Source organism: Theropithecus gelada, chromosome 7b (assembly GCF_003255815.1).
Source record: "Theropithecus gelada isolate Dixy chromosome 7b, Tgel_1.0, whole genome shotgun sequence".
NCBI lineage: Eukaryota > Metazoa > Chordata > Mammalia > Primates > Cercopithecidae > Theropithecus > Theropithecus gelada.
This window is the reverse complement of record NC_037675.1, coordinates 101,323,519-101,349,870: the sequence shown is the minus strand read 5'-3', so window position 1 is coordinate 101,349,870 and position 26,352 is coordinate 101,323,519. Positions and strand designations below refer to the sequence as shown.

Here is a 26,352-nt window from a genome sequence, read left to right as displayed (position 1 = left end):
TTTTGAGACGGAGTCTGGCTCTGTTGCCCAGGCTGGAGTGCAGTGGCCGGATCTCAGCTCACTGCAAGCCCCGCCTCCCGGGTTCACGCCATTCTCCTGCCTCAGCCTCCCAAGTAGCTGGGAGTACAGGCGCCCGCCACCACGCCCGGCTAATTTTTTTTGTATTTTAGTAGAGACGGGGTTTCACCGTGTTAGCCAGGATGGTCTCGATCTCCTGACCTCGTGATCCGCCCGTCTCGGCCTCCCAAAGTGCTGGGATTACAGGCTTGAGCCACCGCGCCCGGCCCAGACAAGCAAAATTTCAAATGGGAAATATGAGCTATTCACTGGGTAATGCATAATAAAATAGACGATCCCAGATACACGGCACAACTATATTTTCATCTACATTTTACATGTTAAAAATCCCTGCGCTAACATGAAAATCAGCTGTGTGTGTATACAATGGATTGCTTGAACTCCAAACGACTCCCTGTCTTCTTGAAAACACATGTGAGCGAACCCCTGGCCTCCTAACATTTGCCATGAACCCTGCTGTTGACCTCAGATTCAATGGAAAGAAAGAAGTGATTTTTTAGAACACAAATTCCTTCTGCTTATTAAGAAATACACACCACAGAACATTTAGAAACTAACTAAAACTATTTAAAAATTCATAATCCTATTACTCAGGAAAAAACCCATGAATTACTTTTGCTATACAGTACTTCATTCCAGACTTCTTTGCATAAGTTTTGTCTATTTAGTTGAAACGATACAGTATATACAGTTTTATAGCCTGCATTTGACTCTGTAATGCATAAGCATTTTCCCTCTTGTACCAGTAACACAAACATTTTTAAAGACCACACAGCATTTAATCATATGGAGGCACCATCATCTTCTGGCCATGCCCCTACTGCTTGCTGCTCCCTTATTGTTTCCCATCCAATTTTTCTCCATTGTGCACAGTGTTGCAATGAATTCCCTTATTCATCCATCATTTGTTTGTATTTACACTCACAACAGCAGTATCTAAGGGGTCTGTTCACTATATTCTGCTACCAGAGTATTGCCCCACTCCAACCGCAACTCTGAAAAACTCTTAAAAAATATCAAAGGAAAAGGAGAAAACAGAGTCTTGGGAGCTCACAGAGACTGAGGAAATCCTAAGACCCAAGGCAGTCTTCTCAAGGGAAAGAAGACCTGGGTAACTGGGGCAAGCAGGCCAACCGCAGGGACAGGAGAACAAGTGACAGCTCCCTCTCTACAGAATACCTATCCACAGGCCCAGCACATTACAGTGGGCCACAATGTCTCCCCATTTCAGGGAGCCTTGACCTTAGTTGTTAGTAAATTATTTCCATGAACCTGCAGTTCTCATCATTATACTAATCAAGGCATATGAAGAATGATACAGTCAGTCAAAGCTTAGAGGTCATAACATTCTTCAGAGAAGTGGAGTATTATTGTGGAAAGGAATCAGAATGATTATCTATGGCCCCACAGCTACTACTGAGGCCAGTGAGTGTTGACTGCAGCCTAAAAACTAGGCAGCGGCTGCGGCAGCAGAAAGACATGCATTCTTCCCGCACAGGCTTTGAGCAGGACCCCCAGAGAGTACCCACCTGCTTCTTGGTGGCACAGCCATCCCCAGCACTGGGCAGACAGCAGAAGCTGTACACCCAAACCTCAACATACTGAGTCAGCCCTGAGCATTAAAAAACTAACCCTGGGGGAGAAAATCACTTGATATTTAAAAATAAGAATGCAGGTCAGATGCAGTGGCTCACACCTGTAATCTCAGCACTTTGGGAAGCCAAGGCAGGCGGATCACCTAAGGTCAAGAGTTCAAGACCAGCCTGGCCAACATGGTGAAACCCTGTGTCTACTAAAAATACAAAAAAATTAGCTGAGTGCTGTGGCGTGTGCCTGTAGTCCCAGCTACTCGGGAAGCTGAGGCTGGAGAATCGCTTGAACTCAGGAGGCGGAGGTTGCAGAGAACCAATATCACAACACTGCACTCCAGCTTGGGCAACAGAGCAAGAACCTGTCTCAGAAATAAAAATAAGAATGTCAAGTGTCCAGGCTACTTCAAGTCTACATGAGGATGGCAGGTCAAAATATTATGAAGTGATAATTGTGTGGCCACTTAAAACCAAAGGGGATTTGCCTAAAATCCATCTCGCCTAAAAGATGCCCCACTCCAACCACGACCACAGAGAGCCAGCTCTAAAGACAGACAGAGGTATGGGCACCAGTTCCCAAGTGCCCACATGGCAGCTCCCTCAAAGATGAGCACAGCCAGGGCAGCTGCTGCAGGCACACCCCTCCCATGGGCACACCCCTCCCACGGGCACGCCCCTCCTGCCCGTTTCCACTGTCCTCTAATTAGCTGCACAGAAAGTAGGGAGCCCAAGGTCCCTCCATTCAGGGATGCAGCCCACTCACCTGCTTTCTTGTGAATCGTTTTTTCCACTTCTTGGTGTGACCTTCTGGCAACTAAGCTTTGATTTACTTTCAGTTAGGAAAAGAATGTTTATAAAGAAATATCAGACGACTACGAAAAAATTTATTTTTCTGTGCAGTTATGAAATTCAAACGTCATTCTTAATCAAGAAAACAAAACTCTTGGGCACGCCCTGTTATTTTCCTCCCGTAGTTTTCTAAAAATAAGGAAGTTTCAGAAGTCTGAAGTTTTATATAAAGCAGCACCTTCAAATGTACCCTTTCAGACACAGCAGTCATCAGATTTATTTGTGGAAAGCTGGGTAGGTCAAGAATACTTAAAATAATGCGGTTTATATTTAAAATACCTGAATCACTTTGTAACTCAGAAGGAAAAAAGATTACTTAAAATGATTATTCAAAATGCAGACATCAGCCCAACAGGTGTAGCCATCTCACACGGAGCTGGTGATAACTACCTGGGACGACAAAGAAACTGATTTCTTTCCACAGATGTGTGGAAATGTAGCCAAGTACTTGAGAAAAAAACTCAAAGACGCAACCTTAGACAGTCCTCCCTCCTGACTCCAAGGAAAATACACATTAACTGTGAAATAATTTGTTAAATTGAAATAACAATGACAGGTAGTCCTTTTGTTGTTTTTGTTTTGAGATGGGGTCTTGCTCTGTCACCCAGCTGGAGTGCAGTGGTGCTCTCTGCAGCCTTGGCCTCCTGGGCTCAAGCAACCTCCTACCTCAGCCTCCTGAGTAGCTGGGACCACAGGCACTTGCCACCACACCCAGCTAATTTTTAAACCTTTTGTAGGGATGTGGTCTCACTATGTTGCCTAGACGGGTCTTGAACTCCTGGGCTCAAGTGATCCGACTGCCTCAGCCTTCCAAAGTGCTGGGATTACAGGCGTGTGCCACTGTGCCTAGCCAATGAAAGGTATTTTTAAAGGAACATCTAAATGTTGTAATCTCAAAAAACGTTTTTGCCAAAGGCATCTCACAGCCAAGACGAATTCTCTTTTCTACAGTTAGTCACGAGGAAGAGTGATTCTGGCTAAAGATGAACCATGCGCGAGTTCACGCAGACATGAGGGCGCCAGCTAGCAGGACAGAAATTGTCATGAGGCGTTTTAGTTCCAAAATTGTCTAATTGTCTAATTCCATTATCTTCTAAGAAGATAATGACAAAATTATTTAACACAAATATTGCTTCTTAATATCTCACTGCCAAGAGCCACGGGGACATGAAATGATGACTTAAATTTGCGAGAAATCTACTAGGGACAGAGCTCTGTAGCAGGTGATGTCCTTGCAGACAGCAGAGGGGATTCAAAAGGAACAGGGGGCTTTGCGTGGGAGTGGCTTGCTCTGCAGCTAAAAGAGGGGAAAAGCTAGTGATAACACAGGATTCTGAGTTTCTGAAAGGAAGGCCCGCCACCTCTGCACCCCCAGCGCTTGGCTCAGAGCTTTGAATGTGGCATATGATTGAGTGCTGCTGTGCTGAACTGAATTATAGTATATGTTAAGTACATATAAAGAAATAAGAGTTTTCAAAAACAAGCTAGGTAGAACAACCTCCAAAAGTGGCCCAAAGGACCGTAGTTCTTTCTGCAAGCTCTCTCCATCCCAGAGAATCTTGATAAAAAACTGTTCTCAGTGGTTCATTTGGACTGTTCCTTGCTTGACTCAACAAGCATTTAATGATCACCTACAAATGTACATCACTGGGCTATACAATTCACCAACATCAAGCCCCAAAATACTATCATACTTCATGTGATTATGTTGACAGTGCTAAGATTGTTTTCTTGTTATTCTAAGTTTTGATTCTCTGTCAATATTAAAGAGCACAATGTGTTTGCTAGAGCAAGATTCTACCTTGAGACCAATTCTACTAAAGTTCCTGTGTCACTCAAATGCCCACCTTTGGTAGGTCCTTTCCTGTTAAGCACGGCCTGCTGTTCCTCAGTAATGTTCAGCCGCCGAACCACATCAGCTAGAGCTGATTTGAGCAGCTGGATGTCGTCTTCTTGCATCTGGACTCTCTGCTCCAGTGAAGCAATGCGGTCCGTCACCTCCATGCTACTTGCAGCAGAAGCGCTGTCATCTAAACCAAAGAAAGGATCATGTGAGTTTCAAGTGTTCCCCGGAAATCAGATCGATAAACATACTCTATCTAGCACATTGTTTTAAGCCCATTCTTTTAACATAATAACACTTACGGACTAAAGATACTGCTCTTACGCAGAAATCATGTGAAATCTTTAGCTGTGTGTAACTACAGCTCTTCATTCTACAATGGTCTTTTCATTCTCTACATTCGCGCTCTTCATTTTAAAGTGTGGTTTTAATTGTCATTATACTTTTCTACATGCAGGCCAACTTGTTTTCAGCAATACTGCAGAACCTTAGCAGTGGGAAGTCTACTTCAACTTCCCACATATGGGAGAAACCCAGTCTGCATGGTCTTCTAGCTTCTGCTCCAACTATGTTAACTGACAGGTAGGTCATACAATCACAAGGCCACCCTATCCATTGGTCAAGACTCTGAAGGATAAAGCAATATGAGTTTGGCAAGGAACCTTACAATTATGGTAATCATATTTTCTGACATAGAATCATAATTCCCAACTCCTTATCAGGGTCTGTAAAGCTCTCCATGATCTTCTTGCCTCTCCAATCTCATTTGACATCATTCTTCCCTTCACTTACTGTGCTCTCCAACCAGAGAACCCAGGGAGCACTTTGGGAGGCTGAGGTGGGCAAGCTGCTTGAGCTCAAGAGTTTGATATCAGTCTAGGCAACATGACAAAACTCTGCCTCTTCAAAATACCAAAAAAAAAAAAAAAAAAAAAAAAATTAGCCAGGTATGGTGGTTATGTACCTGTAGTACCAGCTACTCAGGAGGCTGAGGTGGGACAGTTTCTTGGGGCCCAAGAGGTCAAGGCTGCAGTGAGCTGAGATTGCGCCACTGCACTCCAGCCTGGGTGACACAGCAAGACCCTGGGTGACAGGGTTGCCCAGGCCGGAGTGCAGTGGCGCAAAAACAAAACAAATGGCCAAAATAGCGCAAATTTAATGAACCGAAATATACAATTACAGGCCAGGTGCAGTGGCTCATGTCTGTAATCCCAACACTTTGGGAGACCAAGGCAAATGGATCACCTGAGGTCAGGTGTTCAAGACCAGTCTGGCCAACATGGTGAAACCCCATCTCTACTAAAAATTCAAAAATTAGCTGGGTATGGTGTTGCGCGCCTATAGTACCAGCTACTTGGGAGGCTCAGGTGGGAGTCTCATCACTTGAACCAATGAGCCAAGACTGCACCACTGCACTCCAGCCTGGGCAACAGAGCAAGACTCTGTCTCAAAAAAAAAAAAAATATATATATATATATACACACACACACACACACACATACACACACACACAATTACAAAATACTAATCAAAGACAAAGCAAAATAAATGCAAAACAGCCCACCTCAAGGCACATTATAGTCAAACTGTTGAAAACCAAAGATAAAGAACAAACACCAAAAGCAGCAAGAGAAAAATGACATATTAAATACAAGAGAACTGCAGTCTGATTAACAGCTGACTTATCATAAACTACGGAGACCAGAAGAGAGCGGAACTACATCTTTAAAGTACGGGGTAAGAAAAAACTAAATCCAGAATTTTACATCCAGCAAAATATCTTCCAAGAAAGCAAGTAAAATAAAGACATTTTCAGAGGAACAAAACCAGAAAGAATTAATCACCAAAAGACCTGCACTGCAAGAAATGCTAATAAAAGTTCTTTAGGCTAAAGAGAAATTGTATAAGATACAAACTCAGACCCTAAGAAAAAAATGAAGAGCACTGGAAATGATAAATACCTGAATCAGTTCAAAGACTCATTTTTTTTCCTTTTTCCATTTTCCTTTTATGTTATCATGAAACCTTAAAAATTTTTTTTTTTTTTTGACAGGGTCTTACTCCATTGCCCAGGCTTGAGTACAGTGGTGTGATCACAGTCACTGCAGCCTCCATCTCCTAGGCTCAGGTGATCCTCCCACCTCAGCCTTTTGAGGATCTGGGACTACAGGCACACCCCACCATAACTGGCTAATTTTAAAATTTTTTATAGAGTCAGGGTCTCACTGTGTTGCCCAGGCTGGTCTTGAACCCCCGGTCTCAAGTGATCCTGCTTCGTCCCCCCAAAGTGCTGGGATTACAGGTGTTAGCCACTGCACCCAGCCTTGAACCTTCAAACTTCTAAAGACAGAAATTAAAATATTGTCTTATAGGGTTTATAATGTATTTTTATGTAATACATATGAGTACCATAACATAAAAGATGGGGTAAATATGGATCTACAAGTTGCAAGATTTCAATATTTTATATGAAGTATATAACATTATATGTGGTTTTTACTGATTTCAATTGACAAAAATTGTATATATTGTATATAACATGTTTTAAAATACACACATACATTGTGGAATGGCTAAATTGAGCTAACACATGTACTACCTCACATACTTATTTTTGTGGTGAGAACACTTAAAATCTACTCTCTTAGCAGTTCTCAAGAATACATACATGTTATTAACTATAGTCATAATGTTGTACAATAGATCTCATGTAAGTAGTTATTATTAACTGTAAGGGGTTAGTATTAACCGTAGTGGAGAAGTCACAGATGTTTATTGCAATCCCTCATAAATGACTAAAGAATAATGCAAAGGAGTGTAGCTAAAAAGCCAACAGAAAATTTAAAATGAAATTCTATATTCAAATAATTCAAAAGAAGGAAGGAAAAGAGTAACAGAGGTACAAAAAAGAAAGACAAGTAAAAAATAAAATGCTAAACCCAAGCCTAGTATAGCAATAATTATATTACATGTTACATTAAACCAGTAATTTCATTAAACATACCAATTAAAAGGCAGAAGTCAGAATACATTTTTTTTTTTAAAAAAAAGCAAAACCCAACTATATGCTGTCTACAAGAGATACACTTTACTTTACTTTTTAAAAATCTTTTAAAATTTATTATTGTTATACTTTACATTCTAGGGTACATGTGCACAATGTGCAGGTTTGCTACATATGTATACATGTGCCATGTTCGTGTGCTGCACCCATCAACTTGTCATTTACATTAGGTATATCTCCCAATTCCATCCCTCGCCCCTCCTCCCACCCCATGACAGGCCCCGGTGTGTGATGCTCCCCACCCTGTGTCCAAGTGTTCTCATTGCTCAGTTCCCACCTATGAGTAAGAACATGCAGTGTTTGATTTTCTGTCTTTGCAATGGTTTGCTCAGAATGATGGTTTCTAGCTTCATCTATGTCCCCACAAAGGACAGGAACTCATCCTTTTTTATAGCCTCATAGTATTCCACGGTGTGTATTTGCCACATTTTCTTAATCCAGTCTATCGCTGATGGACATCTGGGGTGGTCTGAAGTCTTTGCTATTGTGAATAGTGCCACAATAAACATACGTGTGCATGTGTCTTTAATAGCAGCATGATTTATAATCCTTTGGGTATATACCCAGTAATGGGATGGCTGGGTCAAATGGTATTTCTAGTTCTACATCCTTGAGGAATTGCCACACTGTCTTCCACAATGGTTGAACTAGTTTACAGTCCCAGTGTAAAAGTGTTCCTATTTCTCCACATCCTCTCCAGCACCTGTTGTTTCCTAACTTTTTAATGATTGCCATTCTAACTGGTGTGAGATGGTATCTCATTGTGGTTTTGATTTGCATTAAGAGATACATTTTAAATACAAAGATACAGATAGGTTGAAAGTATATGAATGGAAAAAATATATACCATGGAAACAATAAGCATAAAAAGGCTGGATATAATATCAGATAAAATAGATGTCAAATAAAATGTATTACCAGAAATAAAAAGGGCCATTTCATAATGAAAAAAGAGTCAATTATCAGAAAAACACAACAATCATAAACATATGTGCCTAATAGAGCTTTAAAATATATGAAGCAAAACTGACAGAATTAAAATTGGAAACAGACAATTCTATAATTTTTCCCAAAGATTTTAATGTCCCTCTCTCAGCAACTGATAGAACAACTAATTTAAAAAATCAGTAAAAGCTTGGGCAGCATAGCAAGATCTCATCTCTATAAAAAATTTAAGGCCGGGCGCGGCTGTTCAAGCCTGCAATCCCAGCACTTTGGGAGGCTGAGGTGGGCGGATGATGAGGTCAGGAGATTGAGACCATCCTGGCTAACACGGTGAAACCCTGTCTCTACCAAAACTACAAAAAATTAGCCAGGCATGGTGGTGGGCGCCTGTAGTCCCAGCTACTCGGGAGGCTGAGGCAGGAGAATGGCGTGAACCTGGGAGGCGGAGCTTGCAGTGAGCCGAGATTGCGCCACTGCACTCCAGCCTGGGCCACAGAGCAAGACTCTGTCTCAAAAAAAAAAAAAAAAAATTTAAAAACTAGCTGGGTGTGGTGGCACATGCCTGTAGTCCCAGCTACTTGGGAGGCTTAGATGGGAGGATCATTGAGCCCAGGAGATCAAGGCTACAGTGAACTATGATCATGCCACTGCACTCTAGCCTTGAAAACAGAATGAGATTCTATCTTAAAACAAACAAACAGGCCAGGTGCGGTGGCTCACGCCTATAATCCCAGCACTTTGGGAGGCTGAGATGGGCGGATCACGAGGTCAGGAGATCGAGACCATCCTGGCTAACATGGTGAAACCCCGTCTCTACTAAAAATACAAAAATTAGCCAGGCGCGGTGGCGGGCACCTGTAGTCCCAGCTACATGGGAGGCTGAGGCAGGAGAATGGCGTGAACCTGGGAGGCGGAGCTTGCAGTGAGTGGAGATTGCGTCACTGCACTCCAGCCTGGGTGACAGAGCAAGACTCCATCTCAAAAACAAAACAAAACAAAACAAAAAAACAAAAAACCAGTACAGACACAGAATGTTTGAACAACACTATAAACCATGTTGACTTAATTGATAGGTAGAGAAAACTGTAGCTAACTATGGCACTGCATATGGTACATTTTCAGGACACATCATATTCTGGGTCATTAAACAGATCCGGATAAATTTAAAGATTGAAAGAATATGTTCTCTGACTACAATGATATTGTTAGAAATCAACTACAAATATTTGGAAATGAAGCAATATATTTCTAAATAATCATTGGATCAAAGAAGATATCAGGAAAATTAGAAAATATTTTAATCAAATGATAATGAAAATGCAAGATAGCAAAATACATGGAATGCAGCTAAAGCAGGGCTTTGAGGAAAACTAATAGCTTTAAAACCACTGTTTTAGAAAAGGAGAATCTTGGTATCTGAAAAGGTCAACAAAATGTAAGCTCTATAAAGCAGGAATCTTTTCTGTTGGTTCACTACTCTGCCCCCAACCTAACACACAGTGGGAACTAAATAAATATTTGGTAAATTAATGAATAATCAGGTAAATGAGTGTCTCTTTTGAAGCATGCATTAAATTAGTTGTTAGGGATAAAAGATGATTGGCTCACACAGCTATCCTTAAGAAGCTCTCTGTCAGGCCGGGCGCGGTGGCTCAAGCCTGTAATCCCAGCACTTTGGGAGGCCGAGACGGGCGGATCACGAGGTCAGGAGATCGAGACCATCCTGGCTAACAGGGTGAAACCCCGTCTCTATTAAGAAATACAAAAAACTAGCCGGGCGAGGTGGCGGGCACCTGTAGTCCCAGCTACTCGGGAGGCTGAGGCCGGAGAATGGCGTGAACCCAGGAGGCGGAGCTTGCAGTGAGCTGAGATCCGGCCACTGCACTCCAGCCTGGGCGACAGAGCGAGACTCCATCTCAAAAAAAAAAAAAAAAAAAAAAAAAAGAAGCTCTCTGTCTAATGGAGAAGACACATGCCTACAAATTCCTAAAATAATTTGATAAGTTATATAAATATACAAAGTGATAAGTGAACAAAGAAAATATTAGTTGTATTTGGAAAAATGGGATCAAGCAGGGGTTGGCCTTGAAGAATAAAAATATTCACCAGGGCCAGGTGTGGTGGCTCATGCCTGTAATCCCAGCACTTTAGGAGGCCAAGGCAGATGGATCACCTGAGGTCAGCAGTTTAAGACCAGTCTGGCCAACAAGGCAAAACCCCATCTCTACTAAAAATATAAAAATTAGCAAGGCGTGGTGGCACACACCTGTAGTCCCAGCTACTCAGGAGGCTAAGGCAGGAGAATCGCTTGAACCTGGGAGGCAGAGGTTGCAGTGAGCCGAGATCGTGCCATTGCACTCCAGCCTGGGTGACAGAGCAAGACTCTGTATCATAAAAAAAAAAAAATCACCAGGTGAAAAAGAATGGCATTCCAAGCAAAGGAAATAAACAATTTAAACAAAAATGCAGAAATATGAAAACATATGGAATAGTCAGATAATAGTAAGTGGCCTCTGACATTGAAATCTGTCACCTTGTAACTTCTGCTTCCTGGATAAATAATTCTGTTTTGCCCTTAAATTCAGACTTTGTCAATTTTCTAAGTAACAGATAATTGTTTCACACATAGAAATAGTTTTCAAGTGTGTCTATGGCACTTCTGAGAGAGAATAACAGATATCTATTAACCAAGAGAGCCGCTAAGCTCTTACAAAAAAATAATGTGTAGGTCTTTTTAAAACTATGTCTTAAGCATACCTCTTTAAAGAAATAAAACTATAAAGCAAGAACAACTTGTAAATATCCTTTTCTCATGCTCCTCCTCTCCTAGATCTAAATATACTATTCTTTATGCTCCCAATGTAGGATCCATACTGCTTGTTAGGAGTACTGGTGGGGATGTGTGCGTGTCCTCTTTTTCTGTTTCTCTCTGTTGAATGAGAAATATAAAGAACTCTACAAACTCAGCAGTGAGAAAACAGCCCAATTTTAAAAATAGGCAAAGGGAAAAAATGGGCAAAAGACTTAAATAGGCCACCAAAGAGGTTATACAGGTAACAAGCAGGCGCAGGAAAAGACGTTCAACATCATTAGTCATGATGGAAATGCAAATTAAAACTACAATGAGATATCCCTACACATGTATTAGGATGGTTAAAAGTAAAAATGCTGACAAAACCAAGTGCAGTGAGAATATGGAGCAAATGAAACACACTGTCCCCGACTGCTGGTGGGCACATAAAGTGACATGGCCACCCTGGAAAACAGTTTAGCAGTTTCTTATAAACACACATTTCCCACATGACCTAGCAATTCTGAAGTATTTGCTCTAGAAAAATAAACACATATTCATACAAAAACCGGTACGCCAATGTTTACGGTGGCTCTGTTCAGACTTGATAGAAACTAGAGACAACTCGAAGGCCCTTCGACTGATGAATGGAGAAACTGTGGTGCACTCATACAATGGAATATACTCAGTAATAAAATGGGATGAATGACTGATACACAAAACAACTTGCGTGGGTCTCAAAGGCATTATACTGAATGAAGACAGCCCATCTCAAAATATCTGTTATGTTGTGTATTATTCCATCTATATTACATTCTCCAAAGTCAAAACTGTAATGAAGGAGAATGGATCAGCGGTCGCCAAATGTTGGGTTGGGGACACTGCAAAAGGGAATTTTGGAGGTAATTGGAATGTTCTATATCCTTAGTGGTGGTTGATACATTAAACTATACTGTGTTAAAATACATAGAATTATCTCAAAAATGACAGTTTTTATTGAATGTTAACATATAAAATAAAGTAATTTTATGAGTTCAAGTAAGATAAGGTCCACCTATTGGTTTTGCCAATTTAGAAGTTAATTTTGCTTGTTGAGATTGGTTGCTATTATACTATGAGAGCTCAGCAGAGAAATAAAACTAAGTACTTGTTGCTCAAGGGAAAGAGACTGTCCTTAAGTGCTATATAAAATTCTTGTGAATGGACAGTAGTTCTGTGGAATTTCTTCATTTGTCCTTTGACTTTGGATAGGAGGGAAAGAAAATCTCACTTCATAATGTCAAGCCACTGGGAGAGAGAAGTGGGGAAGATAAGAAGGTATTTTATATCTGTCTTCCCTCTGAGGAGTAATTAAACAGCTCTGTGAAATCCTCTAACATGTGAATGAAAGAAGGCAGGGTCAGGTTCGGTGTAACAACCATTGCGTAGAACGCTGGGTCAACACACGCCTACCTGGGAAGGTCTCTGGCCTCAGGAGGAAGGCAGGGAGAGTGCTACTAAGGCAGGACAAGACATTCCAGAGCTAAGTCAGTGTTGACAGCGCTAGCAGAAGAGGCATAGACTTTAGTCTTTAAGAGCATGGACTATGGAGTCAAGCTGCCTGGGTTCAAATCCCAGCTCTGCTACTTACTAGCTACATGACCTAGGACAAATTACCTAATCTCTATCTGCCTCTATGTATATAACAGAGACAACAAGAGTATTTCACAGGGTTATTATAATATTAAATGAGTGGACATAGGTAGAGTACTTAGAATACATTTTAGCATATAGTATATGTATAAATAAATGTAAGCTGTGATTAAGGTATTGTCATTATTGTTGTTGTTGTTGTTGTTTCCAATAAAAATTACCAAAATAAATCCAAGTTTAACAAAATTCCTATGTGCTGTCTCAACAGTTATGCAAATTGGCACTGAATAATTAATTAGAAATTAGTGTTTAATTAATATTTGCTTTTTAAGTCATGAAAGAATCTGTACATAGAATCACGCATTTATGTTTTTCTTTAGCGACAGTGTCTCACTCTGTTGCCCAGGCTGGAGTGCAGTGGTGCGATTATAGCTCACTAGAGCCTTGACCTGGGCTCAAACAATCCTCCTATCTCCGCCTGCTGAGTAGCTGGAACTACAGATGCACACCGCCACATCTAGGTAATTTTAAACTTTTTATAGAGATGGGGTCTCATTATGTTGCACAGGCTGGTCTTGAACTCCTAGTTTCAAGCGATTACCCTGCCTCAGCCTCTCAAAGTGCTGGGGTTACACAGGCATGAGCCACCACACCCGGCGGTGTGGTGAACTGTGCGTTTCTGTGACATTTTGGGGTTGTTCGTGTAGACAGCAGCTTCTAGAGAAGGCACACACTCTCACTGCTGGGACTCAAGCACATGTACTGTGGCTGCCAGCACAGGACTGAGGAGGAAAACGGTGGTCTCTGGAGTATAACCTTGCATTTTCAAATTGGTATTATAAAACAACATGCAGAGTAAGACAAGACTGGCCTGCTCCCTCTACTCAAAAACTGTAGCATCACTGTGGTCTCAGTGGCTTTAATGAAACTGCATAAATCAGAATATTTAAATTATATTGCTGAATTGATACAGGAAAAAGTTTAATTTTAATATTTTAATAAAAACCCCCGCCACCTCAATATTTGCCTTCAGATACAAATGGTTAAAAAGTGAAACATCAGATCTGCTTAGGAGAGCCCTCATTTGTGAGATTTGCTGGAAGTTTTCCCCATGACATAATCCTAGTGCTGTTCAGATCCTGCCAAAATCACTGCTTTAACCTGTAATGGATTTTCTTCCTTCTGTTTCTGCAGGTAATTAATCTGAAGAATATGACTGGGAGACTTCTTGGCAGCAGCCTTGGCTGTCTGAGGTTCTTAACCTTCTTGTGTACAGAAAAGACCAGTGTTGTTCAAATGACTTTACACTTCAATTAAGCTGGGGGAAAAACTGATTAGCATAATGAAAAACAAAGCCTAAAGCTTGCTTTAACCAACACAAACCATTTGAACCTCCAAACATTTCACAGGATTCCGTAGCACAAGATGTGAAATTTCATCTGAATTTCATCAAAGAAAACCTCAGGTTGGGAATGCAGCACCAATAAAACCTTAACAACTTATTTATTTTAAAGTCATTTTTGTTCCTATACCTCTCAAATCTATCTGTGGAGGTCATTAAAACAGTGTCAATAATTGAGCTTCAGCTTTTTTTCCCCCAAGTTTTTACATTCTTGTCTATTATCACTTTATAGTGTTAGAGGGAGGTTTGAAGAAGACAATATTCTCTAAACTTTTACCTCTTGGGTTTTCTAAAACTTCTGTGTGAACTGGAGCTCCGGTTGGGCTGGGCACCTGCTCCTTTCCCGATCTGTTTACATATGGCAGTGTGTAACTGTGTCTGTGGGGCAGTGTCCCTATCTAAGTTGCAGGGAGCAATCTCCCAGGTTGCGATCCCGTGGCACACGCTGGCTCTTTGGGCACAGGGTAGACAAGATTCAATCGGAGGGAAAACTGAACCTCCAGTGGTGCAAGGCATTGATGCAGATGTCTTAGCTGGCCAACCACTCTGAACGCCACTCTGTAGCCTCTGCCAACAGCCCTTCTCAGGGCTACATGTTCCAACTTTGTGGCATTTTGTCAAGGGCCAAACACTGTTGAGACTAGCCTCAACAGTGGGCTAGTAACTAAGGGTTACCGATACTGCCCTGTCCGAGTCCTGGGGCTTTAGAGGCACAACAAAGAGAGCACTGATTTGGGATTCAAATTGAGCAGTAGCCAATTCCTAGATCTGTCCCCTATTAGCTATGTGACCTAATACCACCTGCCTTCTGACGTTCCTGCGAAGATGAATGTTAACGTGTATGAAACTTCTAATACTCTGATGGCATACAGACACTCAACACAAATGGTACTTTAGCCTTACTAGAATCCATTGTTATGAATATTCCTGTTTTGTTTATGAGAGCAAAAAGCAAACATCGATCTTCAGTGAAATCAATGATTAACAATAATTATTGAACAAATTCTGCAAATACTGTGCAGTTTTCTCTCTGCAGCACCTCTGGCCAAGTTGAGAGAATGTGATGTTAGCCTTAAGATAAGGCATGGTTTGGCTGGGTGCGGTGGCTCACGCCTGTAATCCCAGCACTTTGGGAGGCGGAGGCGGGTGGATCACGAGGTCAGGAGATCGAGACCATCCTGGCTAACACGGTGAAACCCCGTCTCTACTAAAAATACAAAAAATTAGCTGGGTGTGGTGGCGGGCGCCTGTAGTTCCAGCTACTCGAGAGGCTGAGGCAGGAGAATGGCGTGAACCCGGGAGGCGGAGCTTGCACTGAGCCGAGATCGCGCCACTGCACTCCAGCCTGGGCGACAAAGAGAGACTCTGTCTCAAAAAAAAAAAAAAACAAGATACGGCATGGTTTGATGCCACATGAGCCCTCTCACTTGGCAGCACATGACCAGAGGCAAAAGGACAGGCCAAGTGTTACCTCCTACAGCCTCCAGCTCCAATTTGACTCTCATGAGAACCCAGTCAAGTACCAGCTTCTTTCTGAGTTTCAAGGGATGCCATGGGTCTGGACAGCCCCTATATCACCCCCAGTTTCAGAAGCAAAAAGAAGACCTTGTAGCTCTGCTTTTACCATAGGTCCTCATGTAGCTATTTATGGATCTGACTTTGAAGTTTAATTACTTTTTTTCTTACTGTAAAAAGCAGAACAAAAGGGTCTCCGGTAACATGATGTGTATTATTCTATTAAAAGGTGAGAGAAGCGTGCTTTTTTCTCCATTCATGTGATTATCTCACTATCTAGGGTTAAAAACAAGCTCGATTCTGCAAATCTTCCGGTAATACTAAGACATTGTTATCTGAGTGATATTCCCGGAGGTTAAAGGGGCCTAGTAGTTTTAAAAGGTTAACTTAGAATCTGTTCCCTTTATCTTGAGATGGTCTTACTTTCTTTTCTTTAATTATTTAAAATAACGATAGCACCAAAACAACAACAGCCATCCTTGATTCACCAGCCGCTGTGTATCGGGGTCTAAGCTTTGCAGCGCAGTGTCCCCACGCCCAGTGTCCCCATGCCACACGGTGCCCTCCCACGGAGGTGCCGTCCTCATGCCACAGGTGAAGTAGGAGAACCTGAGTTTCTGGTCCACCTTGCCTAAGGTTGCACGGCTAGAATGTGGCCAGCCGAGGGTAAGCTGAGTCTAAGCTCTTTTCACCATATGAGTTCTCCATCCAAATGACAGGTATTAATTTCAGTGAGATTTCTATGGTACTAAGTAAAATACACACAGAATTTTTACATCATTTTGCCTTTTCCAAAATATTATACAAATGCTATTTAGAAAAAAAATCTTATCAGATTTAGTAGTTTAAAACCAATCATTTAAACAATAACAAATAACTCTTTGCTCAATAATTTGCAGAGAAACATCTCACATAAAGCAGACTTTCCATATTATACGTTGTTCACAGAATAGTTATACTCTATTGTCATATTCGGAGTCATTCTATTAGTATCCAATAGCAAAAGAAACATACAGGCAATCAGTACAGAGAAGCAATTAACTGTCATTGCTCTTGTCACCTGCAGGCCTGGATTTCGGCCTTGCTGTCAGATTCGCAGCCCTGTGTTCCACTCCCGGCTAGGCTCCAGCTTTATTTCTGTTCTCAGACTCCCAGTTCTCCTTGGATCATCTGGGTCAGTTAGGAACCCTGCGTCCTGCTCACCCCCAAGCTGGACCTGCCACGAGAGCTCTGGCTCTGACATTCATCATTTCATAGAAAATGACAAGCATCGATCCCATCTCAAAATAAACCTGTCTCAAATGAAGCTCATGAACTAATGTTCACATAATTGAATCTTAAAGAGTTCTACAACAGCCCTTGCCTGATATAAAAATGTTGTCATCGAACATTGATTAAAAGAACTTCAGCAGAGCCTCTTGAACCTGGAAATAAATGGTATAAAGATCTTTTACAAGCCTTAGGTTGGATAATGGTGGTGATGGAGATTAGAAAAAATACTCAAGATCACCCTAAGAGGCAACATGTGACTGTGTTTACCTTGGATGACATGGAGTTTAAAGGAAACAAACTTTCAGTTTAATTCAGTACAATGATATTCAGCCTCCTTCTGGGGCAGACCTAGTGCTGGGCAATGCAGTTAACCCTGCGATCTTCCCAATCCAAGGGCACTCAATCTAGCAAGAAGAGATTGGCCAATAAATAACCATAATAGAAATGTAGGAACACAGACGAGAGATCAAATCAATAGCCCCCACCCTGCCCCAAATGTTACATCCCAGAATCACAAGCTTGCCAAAAAGCAGTATGAGGACTAGACAGATAAAGATCAAAACACAGGTGAGTACAGAACATAACTTTAGGCCAGTTACTAGGTTTCAATTAACGAACTGTAATTGAAAACAAAAGAGGAAAAATAAGAACAATCATCTGTAGAAAGACTGGCCATGAAATTCTCTAGTTGAATATTTAGGGAATTTATTAATTACCTTATCTTGACCTATCCTGGACTCTCATTTCATTTTGCCTAACCACAGTTATCAAGTCAACAAGGACTTCCCGTGGAGCCCTGGAGACTTTGAAATCTTTGGAATGTTTACTAAATGCTACAAACATGCATGCACACACGCGCACACATGCACTCCCCAACCTGTGCAGAAATGCTCTTGTTTCTGTCAGAAACTAAAAGACCTGGGCACTTTTAAGATTGTTGATATCTTTCCCCTACTCCACTTTATAGTTTTAAAGCAAACAAGAGATCCTGCAGCTGAGCAGAAAATAAATTCCTGATAATGTGTAAAGCACTATGCTTTAACACTTGGCCTTTTGCTATGAAGTGCAGTAGCTGCACCTCACCAAGGGCAAGAGTGGCTCACCCAGGCTCTGGGACAGCTTGGATGGGAGAAAGAAGAAAAAAAATTACAGCTTTTTAACAATGATCCTGGCAAGGCACACGAGGTTGCCAAATCTTAACCATGAAAGGAAAGATTAAAATTATGCAGATGGGGAAGGGGAGAGAAGACAAAATAATGAGCATTAGCGTGAAACGTGAAAAAGATCTAAAACTGTCAGTCTAAATTTTATTTTACATGGAGAATATTGCAACTTTCACTTGTTACATCTGTCATACATTCTAGATAAGATATCCTCACTTTATAAGCTGACTTAACAAGAGGTATCTAAAAAGGTAGCTTCAATGATTTTTCATTTTATACCATGGTTTCAAAGTCTTTCGGCAAAAAGAATAAAATAAAAGCTATTATTATCTAAATTTTTTCTACTAACTTAGTACAATTTTTTTTTCTATTTAAAGTACTATATGGTTACATCATCCAAAAAATTAGTTGTCTTCCTGACTTAATAATTTGATTAGTTTCGACAATATTCCCTTGCATAAGAGCCTGTCCTTTAATAGTTGAGATAAAAATTACAAAAGTACAGTGTAGCCGGGCATGGTGGCTTATGCCTGTAATACCAGCACTTTGGAAGGTTGAGGTGGGAGGACTGCTTCAGCCCAGGAGTTCAAGACCAGCCAGGGCAACATAGTGAGACCCTGTCTCTACAAAAAATTTTAAAAGTTAGCCAGGCATGATGGTTCATGCCTGTAGTCCCAGCGACTTGGGAGGCTGAGGCGGGAGGATTGCTTGAGCTGGGGAGGTTGAGGCTGCAGTGAGCTGTGATTGCACCACTGCTCTCCAGCCTGGGCGACAGAGTGAGCCTCTCTCAAAAACAATAAAACAACAACAAAACAAAAAGTACAGTTCAAATGGTTTAAAATCACCAATGGGGCCAAAGCCAGATACCTAGTTTTCCAAGAAAAACCTTTCTAAAACAGGGTGGTGGTACTGCTTCAGGACAAAACAATAGATACGTTCGGCTATGGAAGATATTAAAATACCCAGGTTTTTATTGTAGAACTTGTCTTTTAGGTTCCTATCAAAAGGTGGAGCTACAACGGTTTAAGGTTAGAATCTACAGGAAAGTTTGAGTTCTAACCTTCCATCCACATTCCTTGTTACTGGAAAACATTTTTTTAATCCTTTTTGACATTCTGTAGCTACTTTTTAAAAAGTGCCATCGACTTCTGCTTCCAGCCAAGATGGAGTAACTGTGATTAGATTACCATCCTACCTTAAACAGCTAAAAGAACAGACAAAATATATTAAACATCAGCTTTCAAACACCTGGACACCAGACAATGAGGAGGAGTGATCAATGAAAGATGGTAAACGAAAGAGGTGAACCCTAGGACTAGCCCAGCAGAGAGTCTGGAGAGTGTCCAGGATGTGAGGCAGGGAGGGAACCCAGGTAAAGCCTGAGTCTCCCTAAGTTGCTGAGACGCATGGCTAGAAGTCCAGGACAGCCAAGACTATTGGGGTTTGCAGAGAGAGTAATGGAGAAGAGAGCACTGCAAACAGAAAAAACTTTAGAGATCTGGAAATAATGCCCTCCCCACACCTTGCCCTCGAGTCTTCTGCTGAGTATTTATCAGCATTTACATATGAGGAAATTACCCAAGACTGAAAAAGAAATCATCCAAAAAAAAAAAAATTAGAACAATTACCAGAGCTCACCCAGAGCTAGAAACAGTCCCTGATGCCCTGACACTGTCAGGCAGAGTGGAAAAACCTCATACTCCACAGCCTCATGGAAGGAGAGAACTCAGAGGATGTTGCCCAAGACTAAACCCTACTCTGGTCCACGGAACAAACTTAAGAGCAAGACCCAAAAGGATCCAAATGTCTCCAGGTAACCACCCGCAGTACAAAGCTCCAAATATTTATGGGAATTCAAAATATCCAGCACCCAGCAGGCAAAATTCACAATGTCTGACCTCCATGAAAAAACAACTGGACATTTAAAGATGCACAAAAATATGGCCCAAAATAAAGAAAAGAATCAACCAAGCAAAACTAACCCAGAAATAACACAGACAATAGGATTAGTAGACAAGAACAATTAGTTATTATGACTATACCATATACATTCGACATCATACTGCAAGTCCTAGCTAGTGCAATAAATCAAGAAAAGGAAGTAGAAGGTATACAGACTGGGAAGGAAGAAACAGAACTGTTTGCAGATGATATAAATGCCTATGTAGAAAATCCCAAAGAATTGACCAAAAAAACCTCTTACAACAATGTTACATGATACAAGGTTAACACAAAAAAGTCAACTACTTTCCTACAAACCAGCAATGAACAATTGGAATTTGAAATTTAAAACACAATGGCCTTAATAGTACTAGAAATGAAATAGGTGCATATAAATCTAACAAAATATTTACAGGATTTATATGTAGAAAACTAAAAAATAATAATAATAAAAGAAATTAAAGAAGTTCTAAAGAAATGGAGAGATATTCCATGTTCATGGTTTAGAAAACTCATTACTGTTATGATGTCAATTCTTCTCAATTTGATCTACAGATTCAATGCACTCCCAATCATAATCCCAACAAGCTATTTTATAAATATCGACAAAGTGAATTTAAAGTTTATATGCAAAGGCAAAAGACCCAGAATAGCCAACACAAAACTGAAGAAAAGTAAAAAGCTGGAGAACTGACACTACCTGACTTTAAGACTTATGAAGCTATAGTAATTAAGACATCATGTAATTGGTGAAAGAACAGACACAAATCAACGGAACACAGAGTCCAGAAACAGACCCACACAATACAGTCAACTAGTCTTTGACAAATGAGCAAAGGCAATTAAACAGAGAAAGGATAGTATTTTCAGCAAATGGTGTTGGAAGTATCAAATGTCCACATGCAAAATAATGAATCTAGACACAAACCTTATACCTTTCACAAATACTAACTCAAATTAGATAGAAAGGAAAATTAGAAAGTATCTCTAACTGAATGAACATAAAAACACAGCATATCAAAATTTGTGAGATGTCGCTTAGAAAGAAATTTATGTCACCCAAAATCAAGATTAGAAAAGAAGAAAGGAGAAGGAAGTAGGGGTAGGCAGATGGGGAAGGAATGATTTCAGCATCCACTTAAGAAAACCAAACCTTTCAAAGTATGCAAGAAAAAAGGAAGCAATATGCATTAGAGCAAAAATCAATGAAACAGGAAAAACATTGGAGAAAATTGATGGAACGAAAAGCTAGCTCACTGAGAAAATAAATAAAATTTGCAAACCTATAGCCAAATTGATCAAGGGAAAAAAAGAGAAAGGACATAAAATATCAGTATCAGAAATAAGAGAACTGACATTACTACAGATAGACAGATATTGAAAGGATAAAGAAATATTTTTTAAAACTTTATGCCAATAAATTCAATAACTTAGATAAAATATACACATTCTTGAAAGAAAAAAAAGTACCAAAGCTCATGCAAGAAGAAACAGATCTAAAGAGTCTTATTAAAGAAATAGAATTTGTAGCTAAAAACCCTTCCACAGGCTGGGCATGGTGGCTCACACCTGTAATCCCAGCACTTTGGGAGGCCGAGGCAGGCGAATTGCTTGAGCTCAGGAGTTTGAGACTGGCCTGGGTAATAAATAAAAACCACATCTCTACAAAAAAAAAAAAAAAATTAGCTGGGTGTGGTGGTGCACACCTCTAGTCCCAGCTACTAGGGAGGCTGAGGTGGGAGGATTGCTTGAAGCCAGGAGGTAGAGGTCGCAGTGAGCCAAGATCACTCCACTGCACCCCAGCCTGGGCATCAGAGTCACACCCTTTCTCAAAACAAAACAAAAACAAAAACAAAATATTTCCACAAATCACTGACAACCTCACTGGTGAATTCTACCAACTATTTCAGGAAAAAATAATATTAATTGACACAAACTCTTTCAGATAACTGACAAGGAGGAAATATTTCTCAACTCATCTATTAGGCCAGCATTACTCTAATATCAAAATCAGACAAACACATTCCAAAAAAAGAAAACTTCAGCCCAATATCCTGCATGAAAATAAATGCAGGCTGGGCACAGCGCTTCACACTTGTAATCCCAGCACTTTGGGGGGCCAAGGCAGGTGCATCACCTGAGGTCAGGTGCTCGAGACCAGCCTAACCAATATGGTGAAATCCCATCTCTACTTAAAATACAAAAATCACCTGGGCAAGGTGGCGTGTACCTGTAGTCCCAGCTACTCAGGAGGCTGAGAGAGGAGAATTGCTTGAACTGGGAGGTGGAGCTTGCAGTGAGCCGAGACTGCACCACTGCACTCCAGCCTGGGTGACAGAGCAAGACTCTGTCTCAAAAAAAAAAAAAAAAAAAAAAAAGCAAACATTCTTAAAATTTTAGGAAATCATTCAAATATCAATGTAATCTGTATTTATAGACTAAAAAAGAAAAATGAGGTAATCAGGTCAATAAATGCAGAAAAAGCATTTGACAAAATCCAATATCCATTCCTGATAAACACTCAGTAAACTAGGAATAGAAAAGGACTTCCTCAAGCTGATGAAGGGTGACTATAGAACACTTACAACAAATATCATACATTTCAATATTATCTTGGAGGTTTTAGTCAGTGAAAAATAAAAAGAAATATAAGCTCTCTGGATTAGAAAGGAATAAGTAAAACTGCCTTTGTTTGCAAATGACATGGCTGCCCGACTAGAAAATCGAAGGAATCCACAAAGAAGTTACTAGAACTAATAAGTTTATCAAAGTTGTAGGATAGAATATCAAGACATAAAAATCAATTGTATTTTTATACACTTGCACCAAAAAATTGGGACTATTTACATTACCAAAAATGTGAGATGCTCAGGGATAAGTATGACAAAAGATGTTCAACATCCACACAACAAAAAGTAACACTGCTTTTACTCTCAGAAAACACTGCTGAGAGAAATCAAAGAAGGCTTAAATAAACAGAGAGATATACTGCGTCTGTGGATTGCAAGACTCACTGTTGTTAATTACTGTTAAGCTAACATTTTTCCCTACAGAAAAATTTAATGTATAGATTCAATGCAATCAATAAAAATCCCGGCAGTAGCAGATCCCAAAATGTATATAGAAATGCAAAGGACCTAGACTAGCCAACACAACTTTGAGAAAGGGCAAAGTTGAAAGACTTAACACTGCCCAACTTAAGTGACAGTCATCAAGACAATGTGGTAATGGTGTAAATAGATCAACAGAATAGAGAGTTAAGAAACAGACCGCTACATTTATGGGCAACTGATTTTTACCAAAAGTACAAAGGCATTTCAGTAGAGAAAAGACAATCTTTTCAACAAATTAGGCTGGAACAATTGCATATCCATACCCACACACACAAAAGAACCTCAATCCATACATTGCACCATATGCAAAAAATTAATTCAAAATGGATCACAAACCTAAAAGCAAGACACAAAACTATAAAACTTGTGGAAGAAAACTGAGGAGGAAATCTTTATGACCTTGGTTAGGCAAAGATCTCATAAATATGACAGCAAAACCCGAATCCATAAAAACAAAACAAAACTTACTGGGTACTATGCTCACTACCTGGGTGTCAGAATCAACCATACCCCAAACCTCAGCATCATGTAATATAACAACCTGCACGTGTACCCCTTGAATCTAAAATAAAAATTGAAATTATTTTTTAAAAAAGAAAAAATGGTAAATTAGATTTAAGAACTTCTGCTTTTCAAAAGACACTGTTAAGACAGTGAAAAGATAAGCCACAGAACAAGAGAAAATATTTACAAATCACATATCTGATAAAGAACTTGTATCCAGAATATATGAAGCACTCTCAAAGCTCAACAAGAAAGTAAATAACCCAATTTTAAAATGAGGCAAAAGATCTAACAGAGACTTGGCCAAAGAAGATATACAGATGGCAAATAAGCATATCAAAAGGTGCTCAACATCGTTAGTCATTAGGGAAATGCAAATTAAAACTGAAATGAGTTATCACCTCGCGCCCGTTAGAAGGTCTGAAAATAAAAAGACGGACCACACCAAGTTTTGGTGAGCACGTGAATCAGCAATTGCATCTCTGACACGGCTGTGGGGATGTCAGGTGGTACAACCACTTTGGCAGACGGCTAAACACACACCCACTATTGAGTCCGGCCATTCCATGCCCAAGTATTTCCCCAAGAGACATGAAAGCCTCTCTCCATACAAAGACATGGACACAAATGTTAAAAGCAGCTTTATTTGTAATAGCCCAAAACTACTGGGACATTTGGGAAACAGCCCAAATGTCCATCAACAAGTAAATGGATAAACAAACTGTGGTAGGTCCATACAATGGCACCCAGCGATAAAAACATATTAACACTGATACAAGCAACAGCACGGATGAATATCAAAATTGTGCTGGGTGAAAGCAGCCAGAAAATAGAGTACATTCTGTATGGTTCCAGTTACATAAGATTACACAAAATGCAAACTAATCAATAGTGACAGGTCAGTGGTTAGAATGGAGGGGGGCAGGGAGGGCTGACAAAGGGGCACAAAGAAACTTTAGGGGCAGTGAACATCTTCATTATCTTGATTGTGGTTATGGTCTCATGAACATATACAGATGTCAAAACTTATCAAATTGTTCATTTAAATATGCTCAGATTATTATAGGTTGATACCTCAAGAAAGCTTTTTTGTTAAGGGGAGGAAGCAGCAAAGAAAATCGCATCATTCAGTAAAAAATCAAAAGAAAAAAAAGTGTATATTTGTTAATGATTTCAGCAAACCTACTCAACTGTTGGAAGATACCATAAATCCTTCATGGAATGAGGCAGGATATTAAAAATAAGAAAATACTCAGTTTGGACAAAGAAAAAAAGATGTATTGAACTGTGTTTGGATCTATAGGTTGCAGCAGATTTTTTCCTTAATGAACTAGTTCATTTAAGAAAAGAGAAAATAGTTATATTCCAGGCCAGTACTACTACATATTTCAGCAGCCAGCACAGAAGTGTATGCCTCCCACCATTTTACTCCCTTAGAATAGCTTTCAAAATCCCACTGAAAATTCCTCATGCCAGATTCCACACAGGATGAGAAGCCCTGGCCCACAGCTGCTGATGCAGCAACAGGAGTGATGCCAGTGAGCCCAACGATGCGGGCAGGGGTCCCCTACTGATGCCTTTCCAGGGTACCTGTCCCCGGTCCCTGGAGCAGCTGCACTTTCTTCTGGCTCTCTTTCCATTATAGTTCAGGGAGTGAGACTACGACTGGATGATCAATGGAATCATTTTGCGGAATATTCAGATCTACCCAAGAAAACATTTGCCTTTCCACTTCAAAGCCCTGCTCCAAATCCCACACCGAAATACACCGGAAAACACCGCTCAGAGTACGTTAACAAAACATTAGCACTTTTCAAAGAGCATTCACATAACACGAATTGACAATCTAGTTCTCTAATTTTTAAAATACACTTGAAAAGGATCTGAGTTGTTGAATTTTCCAGAGTGAAAATCTGGAATTCAGAGAGGCACTAGAGGGCCCTTAGATGACACAGGACAGTATTCTTGAACCAGGTGACACTGGTGGCTGAGTTTTAAAGAATCAAAAGGAGTTGGTCAAAGAGAGAAAAGGGGCATCTGACAAAGGGCCCGGTCTGGACAGTGGTCCCACATTATCGGCAGTCTGATTCTTTGAGTACTATTTGAAGTTTAAACCAAAACGGGCGCAGTGGCTCACACATGTAATTCCAGGAATTTAGGAGGCTGAGGTGGGCGGATCACCTGAGGTCAGGAGTTCGAGACAGGCCTGGCCAACATGGTGAAACCCCACTCTACTAAAAATACAAAAATTAGCTGGGGGTGGTGGCGGGTGCCTGTAATCCCAGCTACTCGGGAGGCTGAGGCAGGAGAATCACTTGAACCTGGGAGGTGGAGGTTGCAGTGAGCCGAGATCACACCACTGCACTCCAGCCTGGGTGACAAGAGCTAGACTCTGTCTCAAAAAAAAAAAAAAAAGCAAAACATGAATGTTACAAAAAGTGCAAAAAAAGCCAAGAAAGCAGGAGGGGAGAGGAATCAATGATTAAAATAACATTGTCAATCCAGCACCGTCAGAGAATAAGCTTCCTAGAAAGCCAGGTATTAGCAAGGGTCCACCCTTTCAAGTAGCACCCTTTTTTCTTTCAACTATTTTGTTCAATAAAAAGATAAACAATCCAATTTCAAAATGAGCAAAGACCTTAAATAGATGT

General features: G+C 40.5%; 1 protein-coding gene across 4 annotated transcripts in view; it reads right to left on the bottom strand.

The window, feature by feature from the left end:
• Positions 1-26,352, bottom strand: part of EML1 (echinoderm microtubule associated protein like 1) — a 174,635-nt gene that overhangs the window by 89,774 nt on the left and 58,509 nt on the right. For all 4 annotated transcript variants that reach the window (XM_025392377.1, XM_025392376.1, XM_025392375.1 and 1 more), the window contains exon 2: positions 4,364-4,546. In XM_025392377.1, the coding sequence (XP_025248162.1) occupies positions 4,364-4,520 (157 nt within the window). In that variant the 5' untranslated portion in view covers positions 4,521-4,546. The remainder of the gene's footprint in view (positions 1-4,363; positions 4,547-26,352) is intronic.